This window comes from Festucalex cinctus, chromosome 13 (genome assembly GCF_051991245.1).
Source record: "Festucalex cinctus isolate MCC-2025b chromosome 13, RoL_Fcin_1.0, whole genome shotgun sequence".
Lineage (NCBI taxonomy): Eukaryota > Metazoa > Chordata > Actinopteri > Syngnathiformes > Syngnathidae > Festucalex > Festucalex cinctus.
This window is the reverse complement of record NC_135423.1, coordinates 13,189,378-13,202,815: the sequence shown is the minus strand read 5'-3', so window position 1 is coordinate 13,202,815 and position 13,438 is coordinate 13,189,378. Positions and strand designations below refer to the sequence as shown.

Genomic DNA, 13,438 nt, shown 5'->3' with positions numbered 1-13,438 from the left:
AATAACTTTCTATGAAACTTTTGTTATCTTTCGTTGGATAAATTGTCATTAACAGATTATCAGGGGATAGCGCGAACGCAGTCCCCCACTACCACAAATTATGCAGTCGAGATTCCCACATTTGGGGAATTCGCAGGGGTCAGCACAGCCGGAGTGCAATGGCTGAGCCTCACCCTGGGTGAACCACCTTCTTGATCATGGTATCTCCCCTGCCAGGTAAGTATGAGTTGGATGGGGCGCGAGCACGAGAGTCATTCACGCGCATGCTATGTGAAGTGACGGTTTCGTAACACGTGAACCATAATACGCACACATCGTAACAAATTGCATACATGCGCGAATTTAAAATGTAGGGTACCCAAATACACTAGCAAATATGCTTCTATGTGATTATTGTATTTGAGTTTAGAGTCCGTGGCTTCCCATAATGCATAGCGGCACCGAGAGACGCTACCACTCATCGTGTCCATTCCAACTGTATCGTTCATTCACACCCAAAAACATGCAAGGTCTCAAACTGAAATAAAACAGCGAGAATTAACTCGGTTCAATTCGAAACAATAACGACTAATTAGAGCTCCCCGTTCCCCAGCAGTGTGTCTCGTCGAACGTCACATACAAACAACGCTTCCGCGCCTACTAAGTGTGTTGGATGTGCATCTACTAAATTTATACTGCCACCTCCCGGATCTCAATACACATATAACTATTTTACGACGGTTGCAGCAGTTTTCAAAATACCTGTTGACACAAGTCAAGTATCACTGAAAAGTTACAGAAAATGTTGCAGCAATTGCCTCAAGAGTTTTTGCAAAAAAATATTAAGTAAAATAATAAATCAGATGAACCACTATTCAAAAGCAATGTGTGATTTGCCATTAGTTATTTTTTTTTACTTTAATATTATTATTTCCCCCGCGACTCGTGAGGAATAAGCGGTCACGAAAATGAATGGATGTACTGTATATTATTATCGCCATCTCCTGGTCAGCATGAGAAATGCTGACAACAACAACAAAAATGGTGACAAATTTCGGGAATCCAAAACATTATTTTTTTTCAAATTGTCAGACAACAAACAAAATCAAGCTGCATTTCAATGTTGGTGTACAAAATCGAACTAACCCGTCGTTTTTACCAGTTAACACAGTTTCACAGTGTAACATTTATCTTAACCAATATAGACACGAAAAGGATGTGTATTCCGTATTTAGTAAACAAGTTTGGAACGTTCTTCCACTTCTTATCAATCATTATTTAACAGATTATCAGGGGATAGCGCGAACGCAGTCCCCCACTACCACAAATTATGCAGTCGAGATTCCCACATTTGGGGAATTCGCAGAGGTCAGCACAACCGAAGTGCAATGGCTGAGCCTCACCCTGGGTGAACCACCTTCTTGATCATGGTATCTCCCCTGCCAGGTAAGTATGAGTTGGATGGGACGCGAGCACGAGAGTCATTCGCGCGCACGCTATGTGAAGTAACGGTTTCCTAACACGTAAACCATAATACGCACGCATCGGCACATTTTGCACATATACGCGAATTTAAAATATAGTGTACGCAAATACACTAACAAATATACTTTCTATGTGAATACTGTATTTGAGTTGGGAGTCCATGGCTTCCCATAATGCATAGCGGCACAGAGAGAAGTTACCAATAATCGTGTTCATTCATGCCCCAAAAACATGCAAGATCTCATCATCTCAAATTGAAATCAACCAGTGAGCAATAACTCGACTCAATTCAAAACCAAAGACCATTGGAATCGTTTCTTCCTTTTTGTCGGTTTTACCAGAACACAAGGTGGCGCTAATGCAGCTGAAACTATGTCTGAAGAAGATGATATGTGACGTCATCAAGAAGCGACTGATTTCTATCGCGCGGGGGATTTGAAAAAACAACAACCCCGCAGCAAATATGTCAGCGGTTCAAAGGTAAGTTTCTTTCTCGAGGCGACTCACTTAGCAGTTCTCACATTATGAACCCGTTTAGAAATAATAATAATAATGTTAATTCAGAACTCTTACTTCAAAATGACTTTTTCCGACTCGTCTGCAGCCTTGTGCTTAGTCTATCTACACAGCTATATTTAAAAAAAAAAAACCTTCACAATTTTTTCCCCCCGAATACCTGTCCTCCAAAAATACAATTAAGTACATCAAAGCAAGTGACACAAGACTTAAAATAGTCCTGTCTAAAATTATCGTAAAATATTTCATGACTTGTTTACTTGTGTCATCGTGTCTTCTGATTGACTGGCGACCAGCCATTTTCTGTCTGGCTCTGGCAATCACCTCTCTCACCCAATAGCTTCAGCCTATCTGCGGCCCCAATGAGGGAAAATGCTATTGATGGATGAATAACTTGATTTCGCATTGTGCTGCTGGGAGCATTTGGATTATGAGCACGTGTTTTAGTGTGTTGCAGCGCTGTGACCCCAACCTCCCGGCACCGTGTGATGAGGGAGAGGAGCTGGACCCTGCAGGAGAGAAACTCCTCTTCCTCCAGGTTTTCATCTTCTTCTTCTGAGGGTTTTGGTCACCAAAACATCCACCTCATCGTTCCTTGCATGTCTGTAGGACAGGCGACGTGTGCAGAAGGTTGTGTGGCGTCAGCTGTTTGTTCTGGATTCCATGATGTGCGATTTGGAGGGCCTGCAATCGGCCCAGCAACTGCTGACACAGCCCTGCCCCCCACAGTCAGGTAGCACCGCTCACAGGAAGTACGCGCAAGGGATGTTCAAAATGAAATATGTTAAAATATGGCAATTAGAGATTATATATATATATATATATATATATATATATATATATATATATATATATATTTGCAATATATTTTAACCGTCCCACACATCTAAACACATCTAAATGTTTAAACAAAGTTAAAACGCATAAAATATAATTTTAAAAATATGTCTAAGCACTTTTATTGCTCGCTTGCTGTCAAGAAATGGGACACTGTTGTGCAACATTAGTTTGGGGAAAAAAAGTGAAGAAAAGACTTGTGCTCAGTTCTCCCCATAAGATGCGCAGTCGCTCGGAAATGAAGTCTGCTGTAACTCTGTCACAAAAGAAATGACAAACAGTTCACTATCTTAATGACACTCCCTCCGCGTACTGATTTGGAAGACACGCCATTATTTTATTTTGACTGCCATGTATCAAGCTCGCTTTCCTTACCACAGAGGGTGGAGCTCGAGGCCGCTGGAAGGCTTTGAAGGCGGAGAGCAGGACAGCAGCGCGGAATACGGAGGAGCTGGTCGACACGCTGCAACAAAACATCATCGATAAACGTCACAAAGTCACACAACTACTGCAACAGTTGCAAGCCAAGGTACACACACTGGCAGACAATTAATGGGTATAGATTTTTATTTTTAAACTGCTTACGTAGTTGAAAGCGAGCCCTCAATGACATGCACTGCTTACATTATAGCGAATATTTTTGTCAACATTTTTTACATTATCTGTAAAGAAGAAATATAAATTCAGTTATTTCTGTGCAAGTTGATGCTGTGAAAAAAAATTTTTTTTTCAGAACAAGTAAAGCAAATCTTACTCAGCGGGAAAAAAAGCTAAACTTGCCTTGAATAATGTAGCAGTGCAATGATTAATTAACAACTAATTGGGACCTTGTTTAATTAAAAATTGTCCAAATCCTTGGAATATCATCTTCGCAGCAGTAAATATTCTCATTTCTGTCGTGCTCCATGAAAGCAGATTGAATATCTTTGCATTAAATCTCAATTAAATATTTGCAAACTTTGGAAAACAATGATTAACAATGATTTTGTGTATTTTCTGTCATGTACTAAACAAATTACTGAATCCTATTTATGTTTGTGCCAATTTGATCTAACATCCTGTTTTTGAATAATGGAAATTAATTATATTTCGAATATAATGACTTGAAAAAATTAAGATTGGTAATGTTATTTTTGTAGCTGCCCTAATACACGCATACATACACGTGTTTCAGAAGCAGCAGCGTGAGGACTTGCAGGCAAACTTGAACGAGGCACGCAAAGCGCTGCAGGTGCACGATGGCCAGCTGACGCAGCTGAAGGTGGAGCTCGATGCGGAGCTCGGACGTGTGACCGCCTGGCAGCGCTCCAGAGAGGGGTGAGTGTCATCGGGTCACATGACGGGTCAGGTGACGTGACCCCGTCAAATGACGCGGCGTGTTTGTTGTCAGCTTTCAGTCGTACGTGGCAGCCCTGCAGGAGGTGGCGCACGTCAGCTTGCTGTCCTTCAACCGAACAAAGGTGTCGCTGGAGCTGAGGCCACGCCCCTCCGCCAACGCGACCCTGACATCCAATGAGCTGGAGCCGTTGAAGGTGTCAGTCATCTGGAACCAGGATGACCGCTTTACACTTCAGGTTGATCCGGTGCGAAAAACTCTTTAGTATCGTTTGATGCCATTTTGACACCAAGGAAATATATTGGAGTAGACAAAAGGTGTGCTTTGCTGCCATCTTGTGGCATCATAGGCAATTATAAAAACATTTTTGTTATTTGGCATTGCTCTGTCCGTATGTGTCAAAAAAAAAAAAGTCTGACTTCCTGTCATGTGATCAGGCGAGCCCAGTGAGCCTGCTGCACGAAGATGTGTCAGGCCGCCCCAGCGAGCTCAGCGCTGCCCTGGTGGAGGTGGTGGAGAACTACGTGGGTCAGGCTGATCTGCTGACCGAGATCCAGAGTCTGAGATCCAGGTGGGCTCCATTAGCGACAAGTCGCCGCCCTCTGTGATCTGACACGGGCGCCCCCGCTTCCTTTCTCAGCTACGCCATCGATTGGAAACCCGCTCAGCGCGTGTTGGTGTACCTCAAGTCGGCGTCGATTTTGTGCCACCTGGAAGTAGAGAGAGGGTACCCCAACGGCGGAGCTGTACGCCTGCGAGACGTAGAAAGAGACGGACAGCTACTGGACACCGCCGCTCTGCAGGTGTGACTCTCTGCCATCATTAGCATCAATTAGTACTAATCATTACCATAAAAATTTAGCATCAATCATTTTTGACAATCAGTAACAAAAATCATTAGCATTAGCACCATTACAATCAATTCCGGGGATGTTTGATACCTACTACCGTATTTTTAAACCGATACCTGTTAACTGGAGTACCCACCCATATAATACCAAGTAATTGATGCCATTCGTACTTTTAACACATAAAATTAAATTTAAAAAATTAAAAATTAGCTTGACTTTCAGGGAATGTACACATCAATTGAAGTGCAAACTAATAGTTTCAACTGTTAACTGTTAGGCATGACACTATGAAATATTTTCTAAATGCAAAATTCTCACTATGTAAGTTGATAATGATAAATATTGAATTTCTTTACCTATTCAAAATAATACAAAAAATTAAAAGCATTAAACATAGAAATACAGTTGTCTAGAAGGGAAATCCACACAGGAAAACGTTCTCTCAGCCATGCAGAATCATTTTCCACTCAAATTGAGTTAATATAAATATTGCTCTCTAAGCATTCATATAAACTGTTTAAAAGTATACTTGACTCACTGAGACATTTTCAGCAATAAAAAGTGAATATTTTGTCCAGAATCAATCTGATATCTTCAATAATTTTCATGAACAATTAATATCTGTAAAAACAAATGTTGTCACTTGCTGTCCACTGAAGTTGACATCACCTATGCTGAGGAAACAGGTAACGACCAATCATGACTCAGTTTGCTGACCATACCCAGAAAACAGGTGAGTCTTTCTTGGTCGTTACCTAAAATGTCTTCATGAGTCAAGTATCCCTTTTAATGGGCACATGACAGAATGGACAAAAATGTAGTTCACACAGAAAAATATTCTGTCAGCCATGCATAATATTTACTTCCTGATAGTGGAATGACCACAAGAGGGCGCCTCATGTATCTATGACCAATATCGGCAGCCAATTTGAGTGCTTGATACATTAAAATAAGGCCCATATCAACTTGATACCTGGTATCAATACTCACCATCCCTAATCAATTGTTAGCATGAGTCACTAATCAACTATTGGCATAAATAATAACCAATTATCAATCATGCACCTCAAATACATAGCAATTATTATCAGCAATTATTGGCATTAATCAGTACCATCAACAACAATTCCAATTAACTGTTTTTTTGTTTTTTGTTTTCTTCCCCTTTTTGCTCTCAGTCTGAAAACTCTAATGACAGCCTCATCGGTTGGGTCGTTTTTCTCAGCACCACTCCTCTCATTTGATGGTTGGCCCATCATGTTCCTCATTTTGATACTCAAATAAATAAAACTGGCAAGAAACATAATTATGTGATGCATGATTTAGCGTGTCTGTGTGTGTGTATATATATATATATATATATATATATATATATATATATATATATATATATATATAAATTAAAACTGGTGTCTTCTTCACAGTGAGTACTTTAGTGTATTTTTTTTGGTGTATTTTTTTAAACAAATACTTTCTAGGAACAAATTTGTCTTTCTCAATGTCATGCAAAATGTCAGTCAAATACATAGGCAATTATTTCGTTTTATAAACTGACAAATTTTTAGTGTAACATTGCAAAAGTAAATAAAATTACTTAAATATTAAATATCAAATCCAATTAATATTAATTGTTGATTAATGTTTTAAAATGTTAAAATTGACGATGTAAACACATTTTTCATAGCACGTATGCAAAACTGAGTCAGTAGCTGGATAGATAAATGTCTTAAAAGTAAGCTCATGAGTTTTCTTCGCCAGAAGGCTTCCATACATTTCCCTGCCATGCTTATGAGGTGCTCCCCCTAGCGGCCCACCATGTAATTGCTCAATAAGTAATGAACAATGGAGCCATTATAGTGGCTATGTATTAACAAATTAACAAATATCGCAATACTTGCATAGGCGTATCAATAATCTATTGGGAGATAAGTATCATGATTTATCGCAATATCGATATATCGTCACACTCCAGGGCAGAAATGGCAATGTAATACATTAGATTATGGAACAGCCAAACAACAAATGCATTCTAGCCATCCCAATGCATTCTGACTGATTGCTCCAAATACCAGGCAAGAGTGTATTGTACAGTCACAAACACTTTGCATCTGTATGACAAGTTGAGAATGTTAATTAAAACATCACCTGGGGAGTTATTGAATGTTTTATGATGTGACAGTTTGAGCCTGGAAAACCAACCTTGAGCTACATGCTGCAATACAGAAGTGAAGCCATTTTTTTTTCACCTTTTCTGGCATAAAAGTCAAATTTACCAATTGCAGGATAAACAAAGGCTCAATGTCTTCTATTTTTTCACAACCCTGAATGAGGTCATATTGTAGCTCTTTCCTCTTGGTGGTGCTCACACTTCTGCAATTGCTGCAAATGATGGTGAACTTCACTCAAACTTACTTCATGGCAGGGGAGCTTTTCCTCTGTTTCACAAGCCAAAACCACAAATTATGTAAAAAGTGTTGCAGGAACAGCTCATCAATGACTAGTCCTCATTCATGTATTAGTGTATGAGAGAATGCATGTGAAGTGTTAGTGAGCGTGTGAATGCGTTTGAGTGTGTGAGAGGGTATGTTTGTGTGCATTTTAGTGTGTGAATGTGGAGCGTTTGTGTGTGTGCGTGTGGTTGATTTACAGTAAGTCAACTTATGTTTTATTGGACAAACCGCAATTTGACTACAAACAATTTTAATAACAGTAGTAGGAAATAGAAGTTAACAAAAGTGGGAAAAAAATAAAAATTGTCATCACTACCTCAAGTGGTTAGCACTTTTCTTTTTTTCTTCCGTCATGGTATTGAATTACTTAAAAAATAAATTGCTCAGAATTAATCTACATAAATGAATATGAGACATCATGGTTTGTGGTTTCTGGTTTCCTGCCGTGGTGGCAAATTCCACTCATTGAAACTAAAACGTCAGAAGGGAAACTTCAAACATGACAGCACAAACATATGTAAAGAATGTATTTATCAATTGTGTCAATATTATTTACAGTGGCATATGGCATTCAAAAACAGAAAATACATTCAAGTGTGCAAGTTGACTGACTTCATATAAATATAATCTCATAAATTTGTTCTAATATTCTGTTTGTGGATGCAGTGGAACCTCTCAAGTGACTGAAATCTGGCTTTAGGCAGCGTTGGTGTTTCTAATTATGGTTTTAAAACAAGGATTTAAAATTGGGCTTTCAAGTCTGGGTTATTTTAATGATCATTTCATGTTGGACCTGAGAGCTTCCACCGCACTTCAGATGAATGCGACAATATTATTAAATTGTTCAAAATAACATCATAAATCCTGGTTGTTTGCCATGACAACACAGGTTTCTATAACATCACACTCACATGTACAGTACAATATAAGTCAGATGAGTGCAAACTGGCCAATCAGCTTTGGTCTGGATGCCAGCCCGCTGCGTCCAGACCCAGTACAAGGAAGAAAAAAAAAAAAAGAAAAAAAAAGTGCCAAGTCGTCACATCCATCAGCTGTCAATCAAAACTACCTCACGGCGTGTCCTTCAAACATCCTTGTCATCCGACAGACAAACACGTAGTCGTCGGCTGTCACTCGTTCGTGATTGGACCTCCTCGTAAGGGGGCGGAGGGTTGTCTGGGCTGGATCGGTCGCCGGGCGGCTCCCGGGCCAGCAGGAGTTGAGTGGGTCCTGGCGGGGACGAGTGGGAGGGGGCGAGGGGCTGGCCCCAGCTGCCGTACACCGCCTCCTCGTAAGACGGTAGCGAGACAGGAAGTCCCTCCCCCTCGGTCATCAGGTCCAGCTGGTCCGAGGGTCGACGCCTGCTGGGAGATGTCACGTAAATGTGTCGTCCGATAGACATCATGTGACGGAACATAGTGTGGTGACCTCACCTGTGTGATTGACAGGGGCAGAGGCGGGACTTGACCACCAAGCAGGCGGTGGTGGTGAGCAGGAATATGGACACGCCCACTGCCGTCGTGGCCACGTTGGGCACGCCAAAGCCCGCCCTGTTGTCAGCGTTGATGTGAGCGCCACCTGTGGAGACGAGTCAGGGTTAAAGTCTAAAATAAGGGTTAGGGTTTTAGGACAGGTTTTGGTTTCAAGTCCAGGTTAAGGTTGAAAACAATGGTGAGGGTTTCAGGTTAGGGTTTGAAATCTGTGTTGTGGTATCAAACAATTCGTAGGGTTTGAAATTATGGTTTCACGCCTGTTGGTGTCTTACTAACCAGAGTCAGCTATTCCATTCAGTTCTATCCACAGCACTGCAGTTGGTTTAGAGGTTAGGATTTCAAGTCTGGTTCAGTGTCTCAAGAGGATTTCAAGACACGATTATGGTCCCAAATTAGGGTTTCAAGCTTATGTTAGTGTTTCATACTGACACCGTGGGCAAAAGTGTGGACAGGTTTTTGATGTCTCAGTGCGGTTTGCTTCCTGTCTGACAGCTTCGTGTTAATTCTGGTGGTTTTCTTTCACTTCCTCTTTCTGATCTCTCACTTCCTGTTTGAAGAACCACTGGCAGAAGGCCACTAACAGTGTGTTTGGTAGATCAAAATGAATACAATATGCATCATTAGTGATTAGTAGGGTTTTAAGTCTGGGTTAGGGTTTCAGATATTGGTTTAACCACAATTGTGGTTTCAAATTAAGGATTTTAAGGTTGGGTTCGGGTTTCAAGTTAAGGTTTTAACTTGGAGTTTTAAGTCTGGGTTAGTTTTACAATTACAAAACGTGTTAAAAATGTGTGACGCTGCATAATGTAATGTAGTCTAATTTATTTATTATAATAATACACCATATAATGCTCAGTATGTGGCTTGGTTGAAAGGTGGAGGAATCGTGCGACCAGGCTAATGAGAGTGAAACTGAACCAGCGTTTACTTGCGGAAGGACTGAAACAAGAAGGAAGAACTATAGACAGAAACTAGGTCAGCACGTTTAGATCTAGGTCCATGATATGAAACGCTTAATATGCACTCATACATTTGGCATTTACGGCAAAAAAACACATTTGCAAATCTTAGCACTCAAATACAATCTCAAGGACTGGTTAGACTGTGAAGGATCTCTGAAAAATGTCCAAATAAGACTAAAATGAATACTTATACCAAAATGGCTGCCTTTCTGTGTCTTTTCGCATGTAACTTTTTGAGTCTACTCAAGACATCTCTACCAATTTCATGTTGCTCAGTCAAACTGGCTTTGGTGGCTTTTTTTGTAGCAATCAGACAAAATCTCTATGAAAAATTAGTATAAAGGACTGGAAATTTCTAAAATGAGCCTAAAATGGACACTTTGAACCAAAATGGCAGATTTCATGTGTATTTTCTGACATACCTTAAGATATTTTTGTGAGTCTAAATTTCATGTCGCTAAGTCAAACCAAAGTTTCTAAAGATTCAGAAGCTAGTTTTATGTCTTTTGGTAAGTCATCAAAATTCACAGCCATGCTCTGCCCTTATGTCATGACCAAAACTCAAATTCTTTAGATTTGAGTGTCATCCGTCTGTGTAGTGTACGTGGTTCAGATTTTGTAGCAATCAGACAAAACCTCTACAATGAGTTAGTCTGTGAACAACCCCTGGAGATGGCTAGCTACATTACATGTTTTTTCTTTTTCTGGAATGATTTATTTATTTATTTTTGGTCTAGTAATAATGATAGACATGTTGACTACATTTCTTGTTGCTGATACACTGGCTCCAGGAGCTAAATTTTCCAAATTTGGGGTATCATTATGGCCAAACCAAAATGAGTATAAAATGGCTGTTTCGAATGAAACTGGCAGGCTTCCTGTGTCTTTTTGAGCATTGTTTCATGCAAATGTTTTGTGGATCTAGACATAGTAGACATGTTAATGTCAACATGTCGACTAAATTTCATGTTGCTAAGTCAAACTGGCTTCGGGGGCTGTGTTTTCAAATTTGATCTGGCCAAATCTCTAGGAAAAGTCTCTCTTTGAAGGACCATAATGGCAGACTCCCTGTATCTTTTTTTTCGGGAATGGTTGCTTGAGACTTTTTTTTTTGTGGGTCAATTTGTAATCTACGTTAAACTGTCTTCAGGGCCTGGATTTTCCAAATTGCAATCAAAGAAAATCCCGAAGAACAAATTCTTCTGACAAACACCTGTAAAAATGGCCTCCTTAAACCAAAATGGCGGACTTCCTGAACGCTCACCTCTGATGCGGACGCAGGCGGGAATGGGCGGCCGCCAAACGCCGTGATGGCACCAGGAGACGGGAGACTTGGCTGTGCGATAGCCGGCCTCACAGAACAGGTGCACAGAGCTCTTGTGGGGGAAACCTCGACAGGGGGACGGCTCACAGCGGAAGCCTCCATGCTCTGGTACCAGGGGGTGTGTGCAGTTGCTCAGACGGCCTGTAGGGGGTTCAGTGGTGTCGTTAAAAAGGGCAGTACAGTATCAAAGCAGCGGCATTGCTGCGATGCTACCACCATTGCAAATTGTGTTAATTTATTCCATTGTGTTAGGGGTGTGGTTACCTGCAAAAAGGTGTGGTAAGGAGGTCAAGAGGAGGATGATGATGCTTTGACATGGCCATGGAGACAACGTTGACACAGACATTCAACTTCCTGCGAAGCACATGTCAATGTTGACCAGCCATTTTGTTACATGCCTTATATGCAAATGTTGCTTTTCGGCCTAGCAATAGATGAAATAATAATAATGTAATGAAGGAAAAAAACACCATAACATCAAGTTCCTGCTTCATATACTGTAGCATATCCATGGTTCGGTCATTCGTGGGGAGCCAAGCCCCGTTTTACTTGGTAAATGCTTATTGGTGGTGTATCCCCGAATGTACATACATTTATATAGTATATATTATTCATTTTAAGTGGATAGTGCAGATTAATACAGTATATACACTTTTTTTTTTTTTAACAAACTATTGATAATGTGTGACTGTTGACTGTGATGCAAATGCATGGATCAAAAACATTTTTTTTCTGAAAAGTAGTTTGTGTACGCTACGTGTGAGTGTTTGTGTATAGTGTAAATATATTTGTGTGTGTGTGTTGTCATGTCAACAGATAGGACAGCTGTGTGAGGTCAACTCATCACACACACAGAGCCGCTATGCGTCACGTGACCATGTTCAGTGTGGGCGTGCAGCATGTTCGTCACTCAGGCTTGTTGGATGCAGTAAGTTATGCTCGAACCAAGGAATTATCTCGATTCGGGAAAAATGTGAAAAATATTAAATATTTACAGCAGATAATTTTTGAGGGAGAATTACAAAGCGCCGATGGCCCTGCATGGCCACTGGTCATAGGTTGCCCAACCCCTGTAAAAAAATAAAATAAAATATATATATATATATATATATATGTAGGGACTTTCTATGTTATAAAATGTTTATCAGAGTTTGTTTATGGAAGATTTTTCCCCCCCACGCATTTCAAGTGGGGTCAATTAAAGTGCCTATCCCTCGCGAATGGCGGCAGGTCGACTGTAGACTATATAACTGTTTTTGTTTTTTCTCTCTCTAATCGAATCGGTGATAATATCTTATATTTTTTCCTCCAACTGCCTATAAAATCACTTATACGTATCATAAATGTATCGTCTTTATGCTTGTTTATGTCGTCGTACATGTCGGAAGCTGACAATCATAAACGATGAAATAATTGAACCATGCTCGTCTCACCTGGATGCAGCGGAGAGGTGACGAATGAAGCCGACGACCGCTGCTCGCTGCTCGGCAACAACAAGTGGCTTGTCAGCTTGTCAGCTTCGTGGTTCCTTGGCTTCTCGCTCTCGCCGCCTCCGCAGCCGTTCCAGGATCAGCTGATGAGTAAACAGTCGCGAGGAGACTTGATTGGCTGCGGGCGAGTTGGCAGCCGCGCCTCCACCGGAACTAACGGTGGTTGGAAGAAGTAAGTCACGTGGGTGCAAGTGACTTCCTGGAATTTCCCACTTGATGACATTTTCCACGTTAAAAAACAAACGCTTTTCTCACTTTTTTTTTTTTTTTTTTTTAAACAGCTAGGAGTTTGTAAAATTCTGTACATATGATAGGCTGTAACGCGGAGGAGTTTAAGTAAAACAAATACATGTGCATAAAGAATTCAATGATTAAAAAATTGATTTTATCAAGTAAAACGTCAAGAAGGCAGCCATATTTAGTTAGTTTAGAAAATAGAAAAGAGGAATCAAAAACTATTTTTTTTGTTGGACACTAAGTACGAATTGTCTGCAGTTATCACACTGCCCACCAGGGGGCAGCAAACGACTGCGTCAAAACCGTGGTCAAAACGGATTAACAGCAAATGTTTTAAAGGAAAATCGACAATTTGTGTACTGTATACAAAGAGCTGGATCTCTACAGTGCCTGTCAAAACATCAAGTGTGAAATTAAACAACCATGTAGACCTTTACTTATTTGTCTATTTTAAAAAATATGTTGAAGACCTCTTGTG

At 40.4% G+C, this 13,438-nt stretch overlaps 2 protein-coding genes and 2 non-coding genes across 7 annotated transcripts; 1 reads left to right on the top strand and 3 right to left on the bottom strand.

Moving 5' to 3' along the window:
• Positions 1-60: 60 nt before the first annotated feature.
• On the bottom strand, positions 61-224 carry LOC144000490 (U1 spliceosomal RNA). The gene has a single exon (XR_013278261.1). It is a non-coding gene; the product is annotated as a U1 spliceosomal RNA (small nuclear RNA).
• Positions 225-1,269: 1,045 nt separating this feature from the next.
• On the bottom strand, positions 1,270-1,433 carry LOC144000476 (U1 spliceosomal RNA). Its single transcript, XR_013278247.1, has one exon. It is a non-coding gene; the product is annotated as a U1 spliceosomal RNA (small nuclear RNA).
• Positions 1,434-1,835: 402 nt separating this feature from the next.
• LOC144033100 (uncharacterized) lies at positions 1,836-13,370 on the top strand. Of its 3 annotated transcripts, XM_077540924.1 has the most exons (10): positions 1,836-1,944; positions 2,428-2,518; positions 2,590-2,713; positions 3,198-3,346; positions 3,992-4,134; positions 4,208-4,400; positions 4,591-4,724; positions 4,794-4,956; positions 12,050-12,161; positions 12,677-13,370. In XM_077540924.1, exons 1-10 carry the CDS (start codon positions 1,928-1,930, stop codon positions 12,685-12,687), a joined length of 1,137 nt encoding a protein of 378 aa, XP_077397050.1. In that variant the 5' UTR covers positions 1,836-1,927; the 3' UTR covers positions 12,688-13,370. The 3 variants fall into 3 exon arrangements, with proteins under 3 accessions (XP_077397050.1, XP_077397051.1, XP_077397052.1); XM_077540925.1 differs by lacking the exons at positions 12,050-12,161; positions 12,677-13,370 and adding an exon at positions 11,060-11,213; XM_077540926.1 differs by lacking the exons at positions 12,050-12,161; positions 12,677-13,370 and adding an exon at positions 6,183-6,310.
• LOC144033102 (sushi domain-containing protein 6) lies at positions 7,969-12,800 on the bottom strand. 2 transcript variants are annotated; one of them, XM_077540927.1, is made up of 5 exons: positions 12,667-12,800; positions 11,498-11,587; positions 11,174-11,374; positions 8,888-9,032; positions 7,969-8,818 (listed from the first exon to the last, which is right to left on the bottom strand). In XM_077540927.1, exons 2-5 carry the CDS (start codon positions 11,577-11,579, stop codon positions 8,539-8,541), a joined length of 708 nt encoding a protein of 235 aa, XP_077397053.1. In that variant the 5' UTR covers positions 11,580-11,587; positions 12,667-12,800; the 3' UTR covers positions 7,969-8,538. The 2 variants fall into 2 exon arrangements, with proteins under 2 accessions (XP_077397053.1, XP_077397054.1); XM_077540928.1 differs by having other exon boundaries at positions 7,969-8,815.
• Positions 13,371-13,438: the final 68 nt, after the last annotated feature.

Bases quoted from the DNA above. Each gene is read 5' to 3' on its own strand.
- LOC144033100 (XM_077540924.1), top strand. The intron at 4,135-4,207 runs GTGAGTGTCATC...GTTTGTTGTCAG, and splicing joins TGGCAGCGCTCCAGAGAGGG to CTTTCAGTCGTACGTGGCAG. The intron at 4,957-12,049 runs GTGTGACTCTCT...TCATGTCAACAG, and splicing joins TGGACACCGCCGCTCTGCAG to ATAGGACAGCTGTGTGAGGT.
- LOC144033102 (XM_077540927.1), bottom strand. From the start codon at position 11,579: ATGTCTGTGTCAACGTTGTCTCCATGGCCATGTCAAAGCATCATCATC. The intron at 11,375-11,497 runs GTAACCACACCC...AACCCCCTACAG, and splicing joins CTTACCACACCTTTTTGCAG to GCCGTCTGAGCAACTGCACA. The intron at 8,819-8,887 runs GTGAGGTCACCA...GACATCTCCCAG, and splicing joins TGCCCCTGTCAATCACACAG to CAGGCGTCGACCCTCGGACC.